The sequence below is a fragment of the Apostichopus japonicus genome, chromosome 17 (genome assembly GCF_037975245.1).
Source record: "Apostichopus japonicus isolate 1M-3 chromosome 17, ASM3797524v1, whole genome shotgun sequence".
In the NCBI taxonomy this organism is placed as follows: domain Eukaryota; kingdom Metazoa; phylum Echinodermata; class Holothuroidea; order Aspidochirotida; family Stichopodidae; genus Apostichopus; species Apostichopus japonicus.
The window spans coordinates 7,691,196-7,711,491 of NC_092577.1; the positions used below are offsets into that span (position 1 = coordinate 7,691,196).

Consider the following 20,296-nt stretch of genomic DNA (forward strand, 5'->3'; position numbering starts at 1 on the left):
CAGTAACGTTATTTGTGCTGGACTTAGCCTAACGTGCGTCTGACATGTCTGAACGTTGGGCTATGCACAAACAAATCCTAGTAGTAGTAGTAGTAGTAGTAGTAGTGTAGTAGCAAGTAACATGGCATGAAAAACCCATCGTTCAATATACAGTACATGTACTTGCTAAACTTACGGGGGTGAACACTGAAGGTCGTCTATGTCTATGAAACACTTAGGATATGGTGTTGTTGTTGGGCACTAATGTTAAACTAGTACTAGGCCGTAGGCCTAGTCTGAGTAGTACTTCTACTAGTAGTGGCCTAAGCAACAGTACGCCTAACAAGTAATGATACTAACGTTTAGGGCTCAGTACGGTTTCCAGGTTGGGGGGTCGCCTTATTGAATGTACTTTTATGATCGTGAACTATGAAAAACTTGTTTGAAATTTTAATTATGGTTGAAAATACACTGTTTCTTTACTTCTACAGAATTATCACCTTGATGTAAATGTTTATAATCACAAAGAATTTCTTTAGAGCAGGCGATACTCAAGAGATCTGCAATTTTCTAAAGTACAGCCTATAGTTTGTATAGGCGACACTTTAAAAGGTCTCATAGGGGTCTTTTGCACAGGGGCATATGGGAGAAAAGGGGGTTTTGCCTTTTTCTCAAAAACTAGCCTTTAAGATATCGTGAAACATCCTGAAATGAAAAGACAAAAATTATTAACGTTGGATTACATGTTTTTATCTATAAAATATGAATTGAAACACCTGTGAAGTTGATCAATTTTGTTTAAGATTTAAAAATTCACAGCCATTTTACCAACATTTTGGACAAAAAACAGTTACTATATTCTTAAAAGACTATTTGAAATATATATTTTAATATTTCAAATAATTTGGAGGAAAATTAAGGAAATTTGACGAACTGAACTTTCTTGAAAATCCTCAATTAAATGAGGGCGCTTCAAAAATAGTCATATTCGTATTAATTTTTAAGGGCCTTTCAAATGATATTTTGCAAGTAAAAAAAAAAATTCTATCTGGTATAATTTTCTGGATGTCCTACTACAGCTCAAGGGCTGGTTTTCAAGGAAAATGCAAACACCTTACTTTTTCACATATGCTCAAGTACAAGACCCCTATGAAGCCTTTTAAAATGTGGCTTATATGTCTGGTTGTCTAGATTTATATATTTATCAATTTTTCTTTTCAATAATGATTTAACATTTTGTTGATTATTGTCTTTCATTAGTGCAACAGAGGATAAGTAAATTGGACTCCTGAGCTTCCTGATGGGGAAGATGATTTGACTTTGGCACATCATTTGGATTACATGAAAAGAGAACACAAAAAGGTCAATCCTGATATCAGCTCTGCAAAGACTAAGATGACACTAACATATGCCTAGAGGAGGAAACTTGTTAACTCCTATCCCGAAGTAGGAAAAATTAAAGAAACTTATCCCTGCCTTTTTACTGTGGAGGAAATTTCTAATGAAATCCAACGTCTTACATGTACCATTAATGAAGTACATTCAACATTTCAAACATGTATGACGATGTTTGCAACAGATATCTTAAAGCCTGGCCAGGATCCTCAAGCCTGCCACATTGTCGGAGAGACTAGCATTTAAAGGATGCACAAACAGTGTCTAAAGCTATTAGCTGTCTGTTTGGAGTTTACTATGCATGCAAAATAGAATTTCCAAAGAAAGCGGCAGAAACATATATATTTATTCAGTAATATCTCTTGAAACTGAAGGACAATTTGAAAACACCCAGAAAGGTGATTTCATTTTAAAAAAATTAAGAAAATAAAGACCATCTTTCTTTTTTGTGGAAGAAATTCCAGGATGGACATTAACGTCTATGTTGCCATTAATGGAGTTGTTGAAGGAAGGAACTTAATATCTTCATTAATTCAAATATTTAGTTGATGTTGTGCATTTTTTAACAGTTGCAAAGTTCTTGTTCAAATCTTTTTTCTTTTTTTTTTAGTTTGATCCAAGTATTCATCTGAACAAATTTAAAGTTTGAACTTTCTGATATTAATCACGAAAGAAAAAACATGTGTGTTTCCCTGTTTGGAGAATTAAAGGGATGGAAGAATGGAGGGTTAGCAGAATTGAAGGTTGAAAAATATGAGACTGTCATGAACAATTGAAAATATGGTTTTAATTAACAGTCATATATAAAGATAGAATGTCTGGTGAACTAAAATGACTGACAAATATATTTTGTTCTCAGTTGACCGTTTACTTAAAGTTTTTTTATTTATAAGAAGGACATGCTCTCAACAGAGTACTAAGTAGCAAGTTGCATATCTGGAACTTTTTTTCTGATTTTTGAACAATTTTCAATGCACTGGTACAAGTAGTTGTTGGATTATTCCCACTTATTCAAATATCTACAGATATGAGAAGTATGAACAATTTACTGAACAACAGTGTGAAGGATATCATTTAAGAGTGATATTATTAATTGCAAAGAAGAAAATTATTTAAAACACCTTTGAACAGGTAGCAGAGACTACATGACGTTCATGTTATCGAACATTGGAGCATTAACTTATCTGCCTTTTGTATCACCATATGTCATTGTTTATTTAACCTTTGTAGGTAACCTAAAAAGGGTAAAGTATACAGAATCACAAGGAAATTTAATTATGTGTAATTGCCAAGAAAACTTAATTTTTGTGTGTGAATAACATTTCTAGTAAGAAATGATATAATCATTTTCAAAAAAAGAACAACAAAAGCATACAGTGTATAAACATGATACTGTACATTGTCAGAAAATGATTTGTACAAAATAAGAAGATCTTTGAAAAACCATTAACAAAATAAATTGATAGATTATTGCAGTTAAGTTTTCACCTCAGATTGTCTTGAACTCATATGATACAGTAAAGCTCTGTGATTTGTTTAAAGATAAAATACAGTTGGATATGAATCAATACCTTTGTCATAACATGCTATGAATATCCTAATGTGTTTTTACAGCTTTCCATCAATTTTGGGTTATTTATGACTTTACCCCATAACATGGGGAAGAGTTTTCCTCAATTAGAGGTTTCTTACTTGAAACTTAATGTGGAGTATCATGAACTTTACCTCTAAAGTTAGGGTAACCTTTCCCTATTTCATAAAGTAACATTTCCTCTTTTACAGGAAAGCTGATGTTTCCTCACACGGGGTAATGTACCACCTCACACACATAGGGAATATGTGAGTTAACCCCACATAATGGGGGCAGCATGGTTTCACCCACTCTTTGGGGTAATCTTTCCCCAGCTTTTTACACTGTAGAGTTTATTTAACCGATACGCCTTGCAGTGCGTCTATTAGACTAGTATAGGCAGAAACCGTGTGAGCTTGTCATTGCTTTGTCTCTATGTATTAGCTGGACTTGGACTTGATTTGGGTTGCTCATATACTCTATAGAACTCAGTTCGGACTCGAGAGTACCATAATCGGACCAAGTAGTCTCGCACTCGGCTCGGAATCAGGAATAATTGGACTCAACTACATCAGAGTGTTTCTTATACTATAACATACAGACATAGTGAATGGTTCTCATAGAATGAGTACTGATCATAGGAACCATGTGATGATACAAGGCCAGGATGTTGCGTTATGTTATTGTCGGCGCTTGAATATAACTATTAGTTAGCCTGGTGGTAATTGTTTTAATGAACCACATTACGAGTTACTTTGTACACCACACACCCCCCCCCCCCCCATCTGACCCAGGCTCCTTCAAGACCCTACGTTATACACATTAGTAGTTATTCAAAAGACGAAAGAATAGTAATGCAAATATTTTAAACCACTATTAGTTCAGATTCCCCGTTGCCATTTTTGTATCATAATGCTTCTGCTTATTAATAGTACTGTACATACCGAGGGTGGTACAAAAAGACGTTTCTTGAAAGTTAAATAAAAAACCTTAAATGTAACACCTTTAAGTTGACCTATAATGTAGTCATCTCTACTTTAATTTTTCAAATAAGTAAAAATCTAATTGATGATATCTACCTTAAAAATACACTTGTTTCTTTGTTTCAAGTTCAAAACAGATCTGCCGTTTCATATCTTAGCCTGCTTGGACCCACATATTCATATCAGTCACGTATATATACATTAATCTAAAAAAAATAATGAAATTTAATCAATAAGGATCCCTCAAATCCCATTACAACTGAAACTATTAGAACCGAGTAACATTTACTGACTGTTGTATATCTGCGTAGAGTGACGTCACAACGTAAAGATTCTAGAGATGAAAAGTATGCATCGATATTTTTACCAATAAAACATTTTTCACTGAGAAAGAGCGACATTTCAAGCAAGATAGATTCGTTTTGTTTTATAAGGAATTATCTGTCTGAATATTCTTTACTTCAAAATTGAAATTTTGAAACTTTTCCCACACCTTATGTTATTTGTACATATCTCGTGTTATTTGTAACATACCTCATGTTATTTGTACCATACCTAGTCACAAGGGTTTCTGACGTTCGTTGTATTGGACGATACAAACATCCTGGGCAAATAACTCCTCGTTGTTGACAAATGAACATTTAAAAAAATATATAAATATCATCAAGCCACACTCCCTCCCACCCATTAGAATCTCTATGGAAGTTGTTTTTCATTTTGATATGTTCATTTAAAAATAACGAATCAATCCAGATAAAGTATGCTGTACGATAATTAGGCAATACATGGATTTTTTTATGACAGATTGTCTTTAATTGGGTTCAAGTTTACTGAATCAGAATGTCTTAAAGTGCGACGTGTGATTACATGAATTACCACTTCATTAATGATATACACATCTATCTTAACATTTACGGCTGTATAAGGTTTCGTTTCATGTTAAATAAATAATATAATACAACAACGGATATGGCTGATTTAGGAACACATGAAAATGGTTCCATATTACTAGATGAAAGAGTGTTGAAAAAGGGGAGTAGGGAGTGTATAGTAAAATATGAAAAGTAGATTTCTAGCCGCAACAGAAAGTTGAACAAATAGAAAGCTGGGGATGATGAAATGGTGTTGAAACTTCATTATATCGTCACAGGGGGTTATAACGTAGATTATGAGCCTCACAGGAAGTAGACACTTCACAACATGTAACATTGCCCCAATTTCATGTCAATGTTTATATCTTAATGTTAGAAAATCTCCAAGACTAACTTGAAATCTATATAGCTATTCATACTGTAACATTTCATTAATGTAAGCAAACATGTCTTAGTCCATATAGTGACTGCAATAGAATACCTATAACAATATGACTATATGTTGTCTGTTATACCAGACAGTCATATCTGTAAATCAGCTGAGACTGTATTTAGACAAATCCCTCGTCAAAGGTGATGATTTAGTTATAGCATTGCTTATTCTATGTTGGTCGAGGGGGATAATTCGATCATCAATAACGGTGTATCAAAAAGATAAAATCAGATTAAAAATCCTCAAAATTATAATCTGCAACATTTACAGCTCTTCCGTTAACTAAGTATTCCTGTAAGCGTTTTGATTGGACAATTCCTATTGTATTGAGATGACATTACCTATTCATATGGAACACCCACTATCCTGCACCTAAGGGTACTTTAGTTAAAGCCAATAGAAATGTACACAATCCTAATATCTTGCCAAAAAATGGAATAAAGATTTTCAGAAATAATTTTCTCTGCTGTGCTGTAAGGTTTATTCAAACAGAGTGACTTGACCCATTTTTTAGATTATTTTTAGGAACATCGGTTTTCAAGTATTTATTTTACTTTTACCTTTCTTTGTTACGTTCATATTGATGTAAATATTTTCGTATTTCGTAGTATTTGGTTCTCATGTTTGATTATTTTATGTTTATACTTATGATAACGGTAATGAAATAAAAAATATATCTGGCCTTTTTAGTAGATTCGAGTTAAATACTTCTTACGGAAGCTCTTAGTGTACATGTTATTTTTATAACGGTATAGCAATTTTAGAGTAGGAACTATGAATCTGACCGCTTGTAATTAGCCTCAGCAGGCGATGAGAATAGAAACAACTTCAGCCCAATTCTTACATGTATAAGAAGGTGAAGCTAGTATGTACAGAGGTTATGACATATGTAATAGGTCTGATTATGTTCCGATGATGGTTTAAAATCAACCAAATTTCACATGAGTTCAAGCATCTATCAAAGTTATAATAATTTATCAAACTGATGAAAACTGTTAAGTGCTATTTGATGTCGATTAAGTTGATCATGTAACCGAAAATGGCTATGTTACTGCTACATTCGTTTAGTTAGTCTTGTCTACAAAGGATTGTCTACTGTACATCTAAGATGCTTTTAACAAAATGCAAAAAGCAATATACGGCAAAGGCTTAGAATCTTTATATCCGTGACACAGTATCTTGAAAACATTCAGATTCATATTGGTGATCTTTTGAACAATGTGAACGTGTACAGCGTCACAAATTACGTGTCCAGTTCTTTGGTTACCATAGTATCTAGACAACAGAACGAAGCAGTAGTATAATTGCCTCACATTCTAACTGGTATTATGGTCGTGTTGTGTGAATGTGCGTGGAAAGTGATTTAATCACAGCTCCACCGAAACATCGGTAATGATTTACTCCACAGAGCAAATCTGGTGCCACTACAAATATATATTTGCAAGATCTTTTTCTACAGTTTATTCCAAATCACTAATATAATATTTTCACAATTTACAAATAGTCTTCAATTTTCGTTCATTTTATCAATAAACGTTTCACCTCTTCCTTCATTTATATCAATCGCCAAAATTTCCAGCATGTGCACTTTGGATTACCGTGAGTCTGATGTTTACAAGCAATTTCGTTTATATATGCACTCTAAATACAAATGATAGGCAAATAAAAACAGTTTCTGATATGATTTTAAAACCATGCAAAGAACAAAGTTACACCGCGCTGCTTTGCATCGGTCACCATCCGCTACATTACTATAGTCCATCTTCATTTCTGACCTAGAAACTACAGGTATTAAATGTCTTATATACAGGAACATTTACCTTGATAAATTTGAGGTAATAATTAGTAAGATTAAGAAGAAGAAAGAGTAGCAAAAGTGGACTTTTACAATTTCTGTACTTTGTGCTGTTTTTGCTACAATCTGCTGGTATGTAAACTTGACTGTGAAAAGAATTAGAAGGACTTGAAAATATAATGTTACTTCAATCCACCAGGAAAGATTAAATGAGGATTTTTAACAAACAAATATCCATGACACTAAATGTGTGGGACACAAATTGTCTAAATCTGGATCAACGACAAATAATTCACTGATTTGGAGCAGTCACGTGATTGTGACAACACATCGATATCTTAGTTATTTACAGGGTATCCAATAAGTCTGCGAATATTTCACGGTTTGGTCAATGAACAACCTATGAAGTAATAGGCAGCTTATGTTAATGGAAGACCAGATTCTCCTAACACCAGAGAAAACGAAAATATTACTATAACCTGCTACAAAGACAAATATGCAAGTGCAGCTACCGTAAGCTACATGGTCGGCTAAGTGGACTGTTTTTACGACTGTTGTATGTGCCATGATGAACATTTGCGGTGACATTAAATGAACATAAACAAGAACGGTGCAACATGATTGACAACATTCTACGGTTTCATATTTTTTTCATATTTATTATTTGATTAAGATATTTGGTAATGTCATTTATTTTCACTATAGCTAAGTTTTGTTTCAGAAGAATATTACCAATGTTTCACGAGGATGTATAGTGGTATGTTGGAATCATTAAGCAGTGTCGGTTATGTCAATTATGTTGTTTCAAAGTCATACACGCTACTAGTGTTCCACTAAATATTGAAATGATATGCTCGGTTGCTAATTATCATATCAATGCTCATGATTTACTTACAGAATGTTATTACAAAAATATATTTTCAAGATTTATATTTCTGTTCACTTCCAGATTTGTATCAGTCTGTTTCTACGTTTGGAAGAACGTGATACAAACGTTTACGTGAGTTGTTCCTGTATTATTTGGCGCCCTCAACTCTCCACCCTAGACACGTATGATAAGCAATGAATGCGTCTGGAAGGTCCATGGAGATGTGGCAATGTAATATTCTTAAGAACTGAAGAAAATTACCAAGATACCATAAACAATTAGCCGATGAAAAATTATGAATGTTTAAATCAGATTACCAGTTACCGAGTATACCGTAGTTGGAACAACTCCACTCCAACCTCCACCCCCCCCCCATCTCCCCACCAACCCGATCCTGACTCCTCCAAAATCGTCTAATGTATGTTTGTTTGTGTCTGTTCAAAACACGAGGGAAATAACACGAAATAACATGTGTCTTATATTCATATTTTATAAAGTAATTGGACATGGTTCGGTTACCATGGTATCCTTACAGCTGAACAACAAAGCGGGTTAGTAGAGCTGCACATACTACTACAAAGGTTCTTTCTATATTCGAATTTATTCCCATTTATCAGGAATGCAATAATCAGCACCCCCCTCCCTCCCCTCTAAAAAAAAGAAAAGAAATAGTATCAGATCGGAACACTTGCAATGTCATTAATGAAATCAGCTTCTCTTCCCTATATACAAATAGCAAGATCATGGTAAGAATTACCATTCAGAAGAATGTACCAAAGTTTATTGGTTTCAAATAAAAACCAGGCCCGTCTTTTCATTATATCTAAGCCTGCTGGATCCATACACTTATAACAGTCAAGTATTTACACTAATATGGATAACTAAGAATTTAAGCAAGTGATCCTTCAAATCTCCTGAAGAATTTTAAGGAACAAAGTTAATTTATTAGCAAGATTTAATTCCAAAGGAAGAATACCACAATGGATATTTGTGTTGTTTCTTCTACGATCTGCTGGTAACATATTTGTCCGTAAAAGGAAAGATAAGGACCTTGAAAATAAAATGTTAATTTATTTTACCAATATCACACCAGGTTTAGATGGTGTGGGCATGGATTTTAATAGCTAGGAAATAAACAAATAAAACATGAAAATTAATTTGTGGGACACAATATTGTCTGAATTTGATTAAACGATAAATAAATCACTAGTAAGTAGCAGTCACTGGTTTTAACAACAAAACTACATATCTTAATTAGTTGCAGGGCTATCCAGTTATGTGTGCATATTATATGGATTTGTCAAAGATATAACCTATTACGTAACATGAAGCTTTATTTAATTTTATTAAAACGTCTACCCAGTGACTTAATTTTCAATTTTATTTGAGAACACTACGAAAGTATAGAAACCAAGTTAACATACATGTTTAGAGTCAAATTCCCCATACATTTATTCCTATTACTAACTTCCAAGTTTTCCCCATCACTATTCTGTGCATTTGCCCACTCGCAAAATAACATATAGAAATAGTTAAATTTAATTTGATTAGCCTATTACTTGATTAAGACCAACAATTTAAAGTATTAAATCTATCAGTGTTAAATCATACATGGAAGACCCACGTCTCACACCAACAAAAACAATTAAAAAAATATCCATGTCCATGTCTATTCAAAACCAGGGAGCTGGTACAGTAAGAAACAGGGTCAGTTAAACGGTCTGTTACAACATAAATCAGGAGTATGGCTGTAAATGCAACAGTACGTTTACTGTGCGTACGTAATAATACTACGTACGTACGTATTACGTACATACTACGTACGTACGTAATATTATCACGTCCGTACGTGATAATTATTACGTACGTATGTAGTGATTACCACGTACGTACGTAATAAATACAACGTACTTACGTGATACTATTACATGCGTAAGTAGTATTATTACGTCTGTACATGATAACTAATGCGTACGTACGTCATATCTTTTTTTTTTACCATGTCCTCTCTAGAGTTTTGTACTTACACAAACCCTAAAAATTATAAGACGGTATATATAAGTCAAAAATGATTGACATATACCTAGCAAACATGTCAAAAAGTTAACCTTTTTTATGTATCTTTACAGTATAATACTATCTCACTGATATGGAAGTTGTACGAGTGTTTCAATATAGAACAAATCATTGGACGGGCTGAATAAAATTCATGAAAACAATGCTCACATATCGAGATCCTCCACCCCTCCCCCTCCTATTCCGCTCTGATCTCTCAATGTTCTCTTCTTTCTTACACGGTGATCTGAATTCTGCTTTTCTCTGAATATCGCAAAATATTACGTTGCATCTTTACAAACTAAAACTACTAGAATTTAGAACCTTCACTCATTGCTGTATGTTTACATGCATTGACGTTTTATAAAAAAAAAAAAAAAACATTAAGAGTGATTTTGTCCATATACTTTAATCTTACTGAACTATTCGAATATTCTCTATAAGGATACAGTATTGTAGTATATAGCTGGAGTCCCAGTTTTTCATGTTTTGTACGAAGTGTATATTATTTCAGACATTTCTTGCTTGAAAATATATTAAATCAAATTTAGATGAAGAAGTAACGGGGATAATATGAAGACAAATTTTTCCAATTGAATACCTGAAGTTGATCTAGTTAACGTTAGTTTCGTTGTCCAATTATCAACTATTTTAATATCTCATTAACATAAAGAAGTGACCTTGTTGCCTTTATTCCCAATTTTGATGAAGGTATTTTTCTTCAACGTTAGCAAAAATATTAATACAATCCTGATTTAATGAAAACTTAGCATGTGTGTCTCGTTTTTGCAAACCAGTATTGTGCCTTTATATAAACCTGTGAGAGAATATCTTGAATAATAAAACAAATTTGTGGTTGGGTAATAAGGGACACACGGGGTGATATTCTGGTAGAAAAGGCAACAATAATACAATAAATCTGACCAACGTTTGGGAGCAGGAGCAAGACGATGTCTGTAAATTTCTGTTATTTTAGGCGCTTTCTGTTTATCACAATCTAATTAAAATGCTACCATCAACTAAGTGCATTTTACCGATTATGTTGTCACTATTATTTATTATATATTTACTGGTAAAGTAAAACAGAGGACAGGTTAGCTCAAATAAGCTGACCAGAATGCATTATGAGCAATAACTGTAAGAAAGGTGCACAACCTCTTACCTGCCATACACCGGTCTGTAGATTCAGGCGACGATAATCACCAGGTTGAAAGTTCCATACTGATGAATAAAATGAACGAAATTGATGATATTGCAACTGCAATTAAAATCTCTCTCTTGTTTTTTTTTTTATTTTGGAGGGGGGCTGGAACTTAAACATTATATTTACCGGATTTATGTTGGCCCTCGATGATACCCTCATATCAGCTGAGAAATCAATCTGGTTGAATCATTAAGTTTGATATTACCAGTTTACTATCATTATCATCTCAGTAATACATCTGATCAGTTTACAATCCTTATATTTCAGTAAGATTACCGATCAGTTGACTATCATTATCATCTCGGTTTTATACTTGATCAGTTTACAACCATTATCCTCTTAGTTACATAACAAATCAGGTTAGAATTGTTGTCATCTCATTAGCAGAACTGATCAGTTGTACACTTATCCTACATAAAAATAACATATGTGATATAACTCAAATAGGAGTGAATATTGAACTAAATTAAGAAAACAAATCATGATAGTCGAGTATTCGATGTTCAGATCACAAATAATCATCTATTAGACGATAAACTGATCAGAGAACACTCAACATCAGTGACGTCATCACAGATCGTGAAAGCCAATCATTTAAATGTTGATAATAGAAAAAATAGTATTTGGATTTATTGAGCTACAAGCCTAGACAAATCATCGTCATAATCACGTGATCACAATTCCAATTTCCTGAGAGTATGTCAGTTGTGTAAACTAAGATTTATATTTCTTGTTTCCAGTAACTTTCTTAGGTATTTTTGTTATCAACTGAATTAAGAATAAATACATCAATCTCTCTAATAGTACCTTATATGGAGGAGGAAGGTATGTATAATCTAACATCGTGTTATTATGACTTGACATGCACAATTGTAACATTGACCAATAACGCTGTCCAAATTTCCGAGAAGTTTTAAGAAACATTAAAGTATGTTATCAACAGAAGTGTAATTGGAGACAAAGCAACACTTACGTGCAAACACATAATAATGAAGATAACATATCAATAAAAATTATGTTTTGTGTCGTGGTTTGTGTTTCAGATCATCAATAAGGCCGTGACAAAACTACAACACGAACTTAAGAGAAAAATCAGCAGTAATGGTATCAAAATTACAATAATTGTTGAATTAAAAATAGAACAGACCATTGTAATATCCCTTTGTTTCTGTTTGTTTACTTCTTCTGATTACGGTATCTGAATGCGAGCCTAGGCTATCGTAGCCAATCTTACAAAGATATCATAATTGCAGTGCACACTCTATTTAAAACCGGCCATGTTACCGGGCCAGAACTACCCATCTGCTATAATTAAAAGCAGGTCGCTAGTTGTACAGTTATGATTCGGTAACAATTCTGGTGACGATATGACAAATGCTCATTTCCACTTAACTCAAGAAACACGTATTTAGTTTGAATAGCCACGATAACTTCTTTTTTTATAATAGACTACCATGGCCTGCAGCATAGGTGCATCCATGGCAGTTTACTTGATCCAAGCGAAGGATGGATACTTTCTCTTGAGCATCGTATTTATTTAATGAGTAAGAACATTGAACATTCAATAAAAAAACATAATTGATATTTTAATTGTATTTACTCGTTGACCGATGAAGAATACTAATTGAATTGTATCTACTCTGAATTGCTCTCTTAACTACTACTTATAGTAGGAAACTCTTAGAAACACAGTAAGCTGCCTAACTCACACAATTGAATCTTTTTAGAACATTTTAGCATCTCAGCGAAATTCAAAGAAAGGGTTAAGTTCAAACTGCGACAGATACTACGCGTTATATGAAGTAAAGTATACATCGTTACCTCATCAAGTATATAATACCGATGTGAAACTGTATCGAATCGATAAACAGTTTGTATATTGATAGTGTAACGTCACTTCCCTGTCTGGTGGGGCAGTCTTTAATTAATGATGGGTTGGCGAAATAGAATTTCGACAAAAAGATGACAATGGAGAAGATGCTAAAGTGCTCGTGGCACAGTGGTATCGTTTATTCAGACTTCCGTCTCCTTACTAGGTTCATTAAATGTTCTTACACTTATCCTTGATTACGCTGGACGTAACTGTTAACGCAATTCCTCAACGCGGCGTCTAAACGCAGCGTAGAACACGGCTCTAAACGCAGCGCCCAACGAAACGTCCAACGCGGCGCCATACGCAGCGTATAACGCAATGTACAACCCGGCGCCTAACGCAGCGCAGAACGTAACGTATAGCGCGGCGCTAAACGTAACGCCAAACGCAACGTCCAACGCGGCGCCACACGCAGCGTATAACGCAACGTATAACGAGGCGATAAACGGAACCCCAAACGCAGCGTCTAAATATGAAAACAGATTTAAAGCTACAGATTTAACTTAACGGTGTCTGAAATGCCGTTAATCGATGTAAATATACAAAATAATATCAAAATGTTGCTGTAAAATCAGTTTCGTTCCAGCAACACCGGGTCAAGACTTTTAATGCATTTTTGGGTAGTTTAATGCATCACAAACATTATATCAAAAGTTCTCCAAAAAATTTCCTGCAGTATTTTTGTAACGCACCCTTGAAATTGGGTATGTTATGTAGACATTACGTGCTACGATGCTATGTATTAGGAACACATGTGCTAACGTTAGATTTGGTACAGTGGTGCATACATACCACTCTTTTCTTATATGTTTAATTACGACTGATATATTTTTTTTGTATAATAGTTGGGTCAGGGTTACAAGAATGGTGGAAGAGGATTCTGGTCTAAGGGTCAGTGATATGGCGGGCCATCAGTCTCAAATCATGGGAGATCGACTTATACCGATTTAAATCGACATATACCAGTTTCCTTCGACATATACCAGTTTCCTTCGACTTATACCAGTTTCATTCTACATATCATCGATTTAAATCGACATATACCAGTTTCATTCTACATATCATTGATTTAAATCGACATATACCAGTTTACTTCGACATATCATCGATTTATTTTACTTATCATCGATTTAAATCGATGATAAGTAAAATAAATCGATGATATGTAGAATGAAACTGGTATATGTCGATTTAAATCGACATATCATCGATTTATTCTACATATCATCGATTTATTTTACTTATCATCGATTTAAATCGATGATAAGTAAAATAAATCGATGATATGTAGAATGAAACTGGTATATGTCGATTTAAATCGACATATCATCGATTTATTCTACATATCATCGATTTATTTTACTTATCATCGATTTAAATCGATGATATGTAAAATAAATCGATGATATGTCCATTTAAATCGACATCTACCAGTTTAAATCGATGATATGTCGAATTAAATCGGTAGAAGTCAATTTCCGTGGACTTATACCAGTTTCTAGCGTCTCAAATTGACATATTCCTATTTAAATCGACATATCATCGATTTAGCTCATTAACATATTCCAAATCCCGATTTCGGTGATGATTGACATGTGGAGATACATCACGTGTAGTCACCTGACAAGGCGGGTGAGTAATTTAATAGTTCCAAAATTACGAAGCTAGCAAGGGTGTTCATCATAGTTATATATCAATGGTAATTATGAACAATTACTTGCAAAAAGATTTCGGTGTAACAATAAGGCTGAAATAACTGATATGTCAATGACGTGCAATTATCTCAATGCAAACTGGGCTTGTCTACTCGAACACGTGGCGCTATAGTATAGGAAAACACATGCAACTGAATAGGCCCACAGTACGTACACAGATGCAATTACCTACTCCAGTTACACCATAAACAAAGATGATATTGTTCTGCAGTGAGGCCTACTGTAAGGTTACGTTTTAATGTAGCTAAGTATATACCCATGGGGTTTAACAGTTACAGTACTCAAGCTCAAATCATGCATTCCACTGTGCTCGTGTTTATTTTCAATTATTCGCCCGATTTAAATCGATGATAAGTAAAATAAATCGATGATATGTAAAATGAAACTGGTATATGTCGATTTAAATCGATGATATGTTGAATGAAACTGGTATAAGTCGAAGGAAACTGGTATATGTCGAAGGAAACTGGTATATGTCGATTTAAATCGGTATAAGTCGATCTCCCATGATTTGAGACTGATGGCCCGCCATACAGTGAGGGTTGTTTTCAGGCATTACAAGTTGTGCCCCCCCCCCCCCCTCCATTTTCGCCAAAATGGTAAAAAATCACATTCTCAACTTTGAAATATGAAATACAATTTTTACATATTATAACTTAAGGGTTTTAATTATAAAAATGTACCACTTTTAATAAACTCAGATATAATGCTTTGTAATAAATAAAATATTTTTAGATTTTCCCCCTATGTTATGAACGCATTTCGTCTGTGCATGTATGCGTACATATACACATATAATGAAAAGTTCCTCTCCATAATTGTTACACTCCCCATCCAAACTGTTTTACACATGTGACCCCCTTCCCCTCTACTTTACATGTAGCTAAATCCCTAGTTACAGTGAGATGTGCCAATGCCCCAAGACCAGTGAGCTATTTCTTTTGTATAAATCAATATATATGTTGGCACACTAAGACATCATGGCATATCGTAGATGTGAAATAAAGTTAGTCGGTATATATCCGTTACCTTAGTACTCTTTCTGCAGTCCTCTGCAAAACTAGGTACTTTCTCCATGTTACGTAAACGACATGTTTATAATTCGTATTCCTGCAAAAAGTGTTTCCAAGGGAGTTAACGTATAAAAGAAAAGATCGACAGGGTTTCGAATGGTATTTTGAATAATAATAGTTCTATATTCTACAAATAATATGAATAATAAAGGTGAATGGTACAAATAAGTGAATAACAAAGACAGTTAACTTAAGCCCCAGATAGAAAGAAATAATGTATCTATTAAGACTGGGTGGATACACTCAATGGTGTAGTAGAGCTGGGCCTTTGCAATGATTCAAGATACAGGTTCTTCATCAAAAGGTGCGGTGCGGAATTAATAAGTGATTAAAAGTTCATCCAAGGACAGTTGTACTAGTTATAACAGGATCCACTTCAATTCACTGCATGGAAGTCAGATATGGTATGGAAAAGGGAAAGTCCATTCCGTAGTAGAGGTGAAGATAATTAGATGAAATAAAAGTCACTAAAGACTTGAATATCCTTCAGTCAAAACTTGAACAGATGCACAAAACGTGTTAACAATATGAATAAAACAGGTAACGAAATGTTACGGCAAAACAATAAAGAACCGTGATATTGGAACAGGGTCAGGGGCGATGGATCCCCACCAACAGTATATAAACCTCTGACTGGTTTCAGGACGCGGTATTTGCGTCATCGTCATCAGTAAATGTAGTTTTGAATATGCAAGAGGTAAAGCATGCCCATAACACCCTCCTCCCTCTCCCCTCTCAGCAAAAAAAGTGTGATTTGAAGAAAATGTGGATATTTATCATAAGGTGTCTGGTAGGTAGGGTAATCTACGTAAAACTACTAATAGCTAAAATGAATATATGAATAAGATCATGTTTTCTGGTTCCTTTAAACTCTGGGGAACAAAATAATGACAACATGACTTCGATAAAGTTAACCCTCTTCACAAACTTCAATCTTGATTACAATTTCAGACTAAGATATCAAGATTTAACACCATCACAGTTCATCCTCCAAATCATCTTCCCCTGCATCAACAATCTCAACATCTTCTTGGAAGTTGCTGCAATTTCTATATTTACATAGGTCTGTACACGGTAGTTGTGCATTCATTCAGGAACATCTTCCTTTAAGACATTTGCCGACTCTACAGCTACTGCTGACACACTGAAGCAAAACATCTGGGTCAGGTGGCTTTGTCATCCAAGTGATTATAAGGTCATCATTTTCAAGTTTCCATCCATGTCCCTCTGGTGAGAGTGCATCAATCCTTTGCTGCAATGCCCTACTGTGAATAGCAGCCTGGTTGGTGCAGCGCTTAACATGCTGGATCAGAGCATCTTTTGTTGGTGGTAAACTCTGCTCTGAGGAGGAGATGAACAGAACACCTTGTACCATGAAATTGGATATTTTTGAGTCTCACATTTTATGATGGGGTACCAATATAATTACAATTCAGCTAGAAATATGTTGCAAATTACTTTAATAAATTCAATGGAAAGATTAACCTGATATTGCATCTCAAAGCGTTTAGAGAATTTTTTAATTTTCCTTGGGGGAGGACCCCCATATTCCAAAAGTCCTAGATCCACCCCTGAACACTCAATGAACCACACATTGAAGACAGTACTTTACCTTTCAAGATCTGTATGTCTTCCTTGTCAAGAATTGTATCTAGTTTCTTCAACATAGAGAGTAGTACCTCACTTTAATGGCAACACGGTCTTTTCCTCTAATATTCATACAATCTGGTCTCATCTTTTTTCCGCTCTGCTGCTTGTCGAAGCAATACTTTAATAAAATGAAATAAAAAAAGCAAATTGTTTTGCATTTTCTGTTGATCAAAATGTAAGTTTGACCAAATAAGAACTAAGACAATTTTATTTGTATACCATGTGATCTGCTCATCTTCTATGGACAAACAAAGACACATCCAAATTTTGCAAACCAGTGTCATGCAAAAAAGAATTAAAACAGGCTTTTTTTGACAGTACGGTACATTATCTCTCAATGTTATGGTTTAAATTATACAATGGTAGATTATATCTGTTACTAATAATAAAGGAGACAGATACTTGTTCATTTTGGTAAAGCTAAACAGGCTGACCATAAGACCTTGCAAACCTAACCTTATTGCACCTTTGTTACACTTATTTTTCTAACTAATATAATATCTCTATCATTCAAATAAAGGGCCACAGTAAGAAAACTATGAAGCCTGTATTTAACACATAGGCTGGTGCCCCAGATGGAGAATTTGAAACAAATTTCCGTTCCTACCACCTTATAACAAAACAAATCAGATGACCATGCCACTAATTATGTCCAGGTCCAACACTGTGCCCTTTGACTTGGATTCTATCCCTCAAGAGCTACTGATCTTGCATTATGCAACTTCTCTTAACACTTCAACTATGCCACAGAAGTACAAGTAGAGTCGTGTAGTATGCTTAGGCTTACCTCCATCGAAAGTCTCTGACTGCTGCAGCTTGTCCTGCACCCGTTTGCAACACCGAGTAGTGTATTGTTTCTTTTCCCACATATAATAAATTGAACAGGCAATACACCAGAGCTTCTGCTTGGTTTCCTCGATCTTTTCCGTCATTCTTCGTTTAAAATCATATGGGGTCTCCTCTGGTACTGTCCGTTTTCTTGCAGCAATGTGCTTGCTATCAATGAACCGCCTGTAACACTTATCGTGGAACCCCATCATACTATGCTGTTGAACACACGCTTGATCGTAGTAGGCCATGGAGTAATCAGTAGTACGGCGATATCACTGTCTCCGCCGCTGAGATTAAGCCAATCTTTAGCGCAGGAAGTAACTTTAGTCCATCGTTTATTCGTCAGTGCCTTGACTGCTTCAAATTTTACAGATTCAATGTGCACTGAGCACTGTAGATTTCCGTGTGTCGGAGACTGACTAGCGCCCGTGGGAGCCGCCATGTTTGTTGTTTTCTACAAAAATTGCACACAGAACTCATGGCTCATTGGACAATTCATATCACATGGTACAGATATCTCACTGGCGCACAACTTTTGAACGTATAACGGCAGGTTTCTTAACATACGCAATGAAAAATATAGTTCGATCTTTCGAGCGGAATTGCAAAAAAACTGCAGGAAAGTACATGGAGAACTTTTGGATCATTAATCTTAGTTAATTTATGTATTCAATGCTGTAGAGAAATTTTAGACCCGCAGTTGCTTCAACGAAACAAGCGAATTTCGACCTTCAGCTGATGGCCTATAATGTATCTTTCTGATAGCTGACCTAGGCTATTCACTAATGTTCCTAATTACGGACTAACTGAAATATATCATCACAGCAGAACACTGATCTCTACTAAAGTATACACATTGTCACGCAGTTCTGAGCGCAACTAAATAACGTAAATTGATAACAGTCCATCAATAACGTTACTCCCAAATAACTGGGCGTAATCTTGCTCAGTGCAATAGCGCAGTTTGCTAACAATTTATCCAACTCACAAATGTATTCAATAATATTCTGAGCGCTTACAATATCTACGAACGGTTAGTTATACACGGTGCCGTGGTATTAGAGAAACCTTCCTACCTGGATAATAGTAAATGATATGATAACGTACCGTACGTAGACGTCTTGAGAGATTTTGTCAAAGAGTCCCACGCTGCACGTACCATCAGTTCCTTTTATACTAGCCTGAACAATGGATTAACGCGCACGAGAATGTTCTACTTCAAAGTACACCGCCTCAGAGTTGCGGTCACCAGTCTTCCGGGGACCGAAAGGTCACAATTGCTTACGTCATAGTAAACAACTTAGGAGGATAACGGGGATTTCCCGGCAAAGAATTATAACATTACTTAAACAGTTAATACAGCTTAAATAATAGCTTTCAAAGTTTCAATACTACGCAAGTTCGGTTACAATAGCTTGAAAATGCAACTAATACTTATCAGATCCAAAATAAAGCCTTTTTTATGCATTTCGCTTTGCAGATTTACAGACCAAAAAATGTCAATTACATATTTTACTTTGATTGTTTAATGTTATCAAAGGGTGCGATGCGAAATCCACAGAAGCTGCAGAATTTTGAGAAATAGTTGTCAGGAAGAAGCTTACCCTCAACTTTATACAGAACGTTTCTCAGAGCCCGGAAGCGGGTCGAGAGGCTAACGCCAGTGAAAAAGCAGCATTTCTAATATTTCTTGTTCTCTTATAGCGAGTCCAACCACAACAACCGCGATAGAGGAATTAAATTTCTCTGGAACATATTTGAAGCACTGGTTGGTTCCAAAAGGGGAAGCGCCTCTGAGACCACATGTTATAAATAAATGATATTTCTCTAGAATGTATTCCAAGCAAGCTGGTGGGGATCCGTTGGACTTACGCTGCAGCTATTGTGAGAAGTGCTCAATTTTCAGCGGATTGAAGTGCAAGGCCCTGATGAAGGGGTGGAGCCAAGCATCAGAAATCTGCTGCATTTTATTTACCTAATATTATCCAAATTTGGGGAAA

At 35.0% G+C, this 20,296-nt stretch overlaps 1 protein-coding gene and 1 long non-coding RNA gene across 2 annotated transcripts in view; both read right to left on the bottom strand.

Annotated features, from left to right (window-relative positions):
* LOC139985121 (NLR family CARD domain-containing protein 4-like) overlaps window positions 1-20,296 on the bottom strand; it is a 101,344-nt gene that overhangs the window by 14,070 nt on the left and 66,978 nt on the right. The window contains exon 6 of the mRNA XM_071999347.1: window positions 11,113-11,171. Within this exon, the coding sequence (XP_071855448.1) occupies window positions 11,113-11,171 (59 nt within the window). The remainder of the gene's footprint in view (window positions 1-11,112; window positions 11,172-20,296) is intronic.
* On the bottom strand, window positions 15,984-18,990 carry LOC139984590 (uncharacterized). The gene is made up of 3 exons (XR_011799099.1): window positions 18,253-18,990; window positions 17,428-17,583; window positions 15,984-17,156 (listed from the first exon to the last, which is right to left on the bottom strand). It is a non-coding gene; the product is annotated as an uncharacterized lncRNA (long non-coding RNA).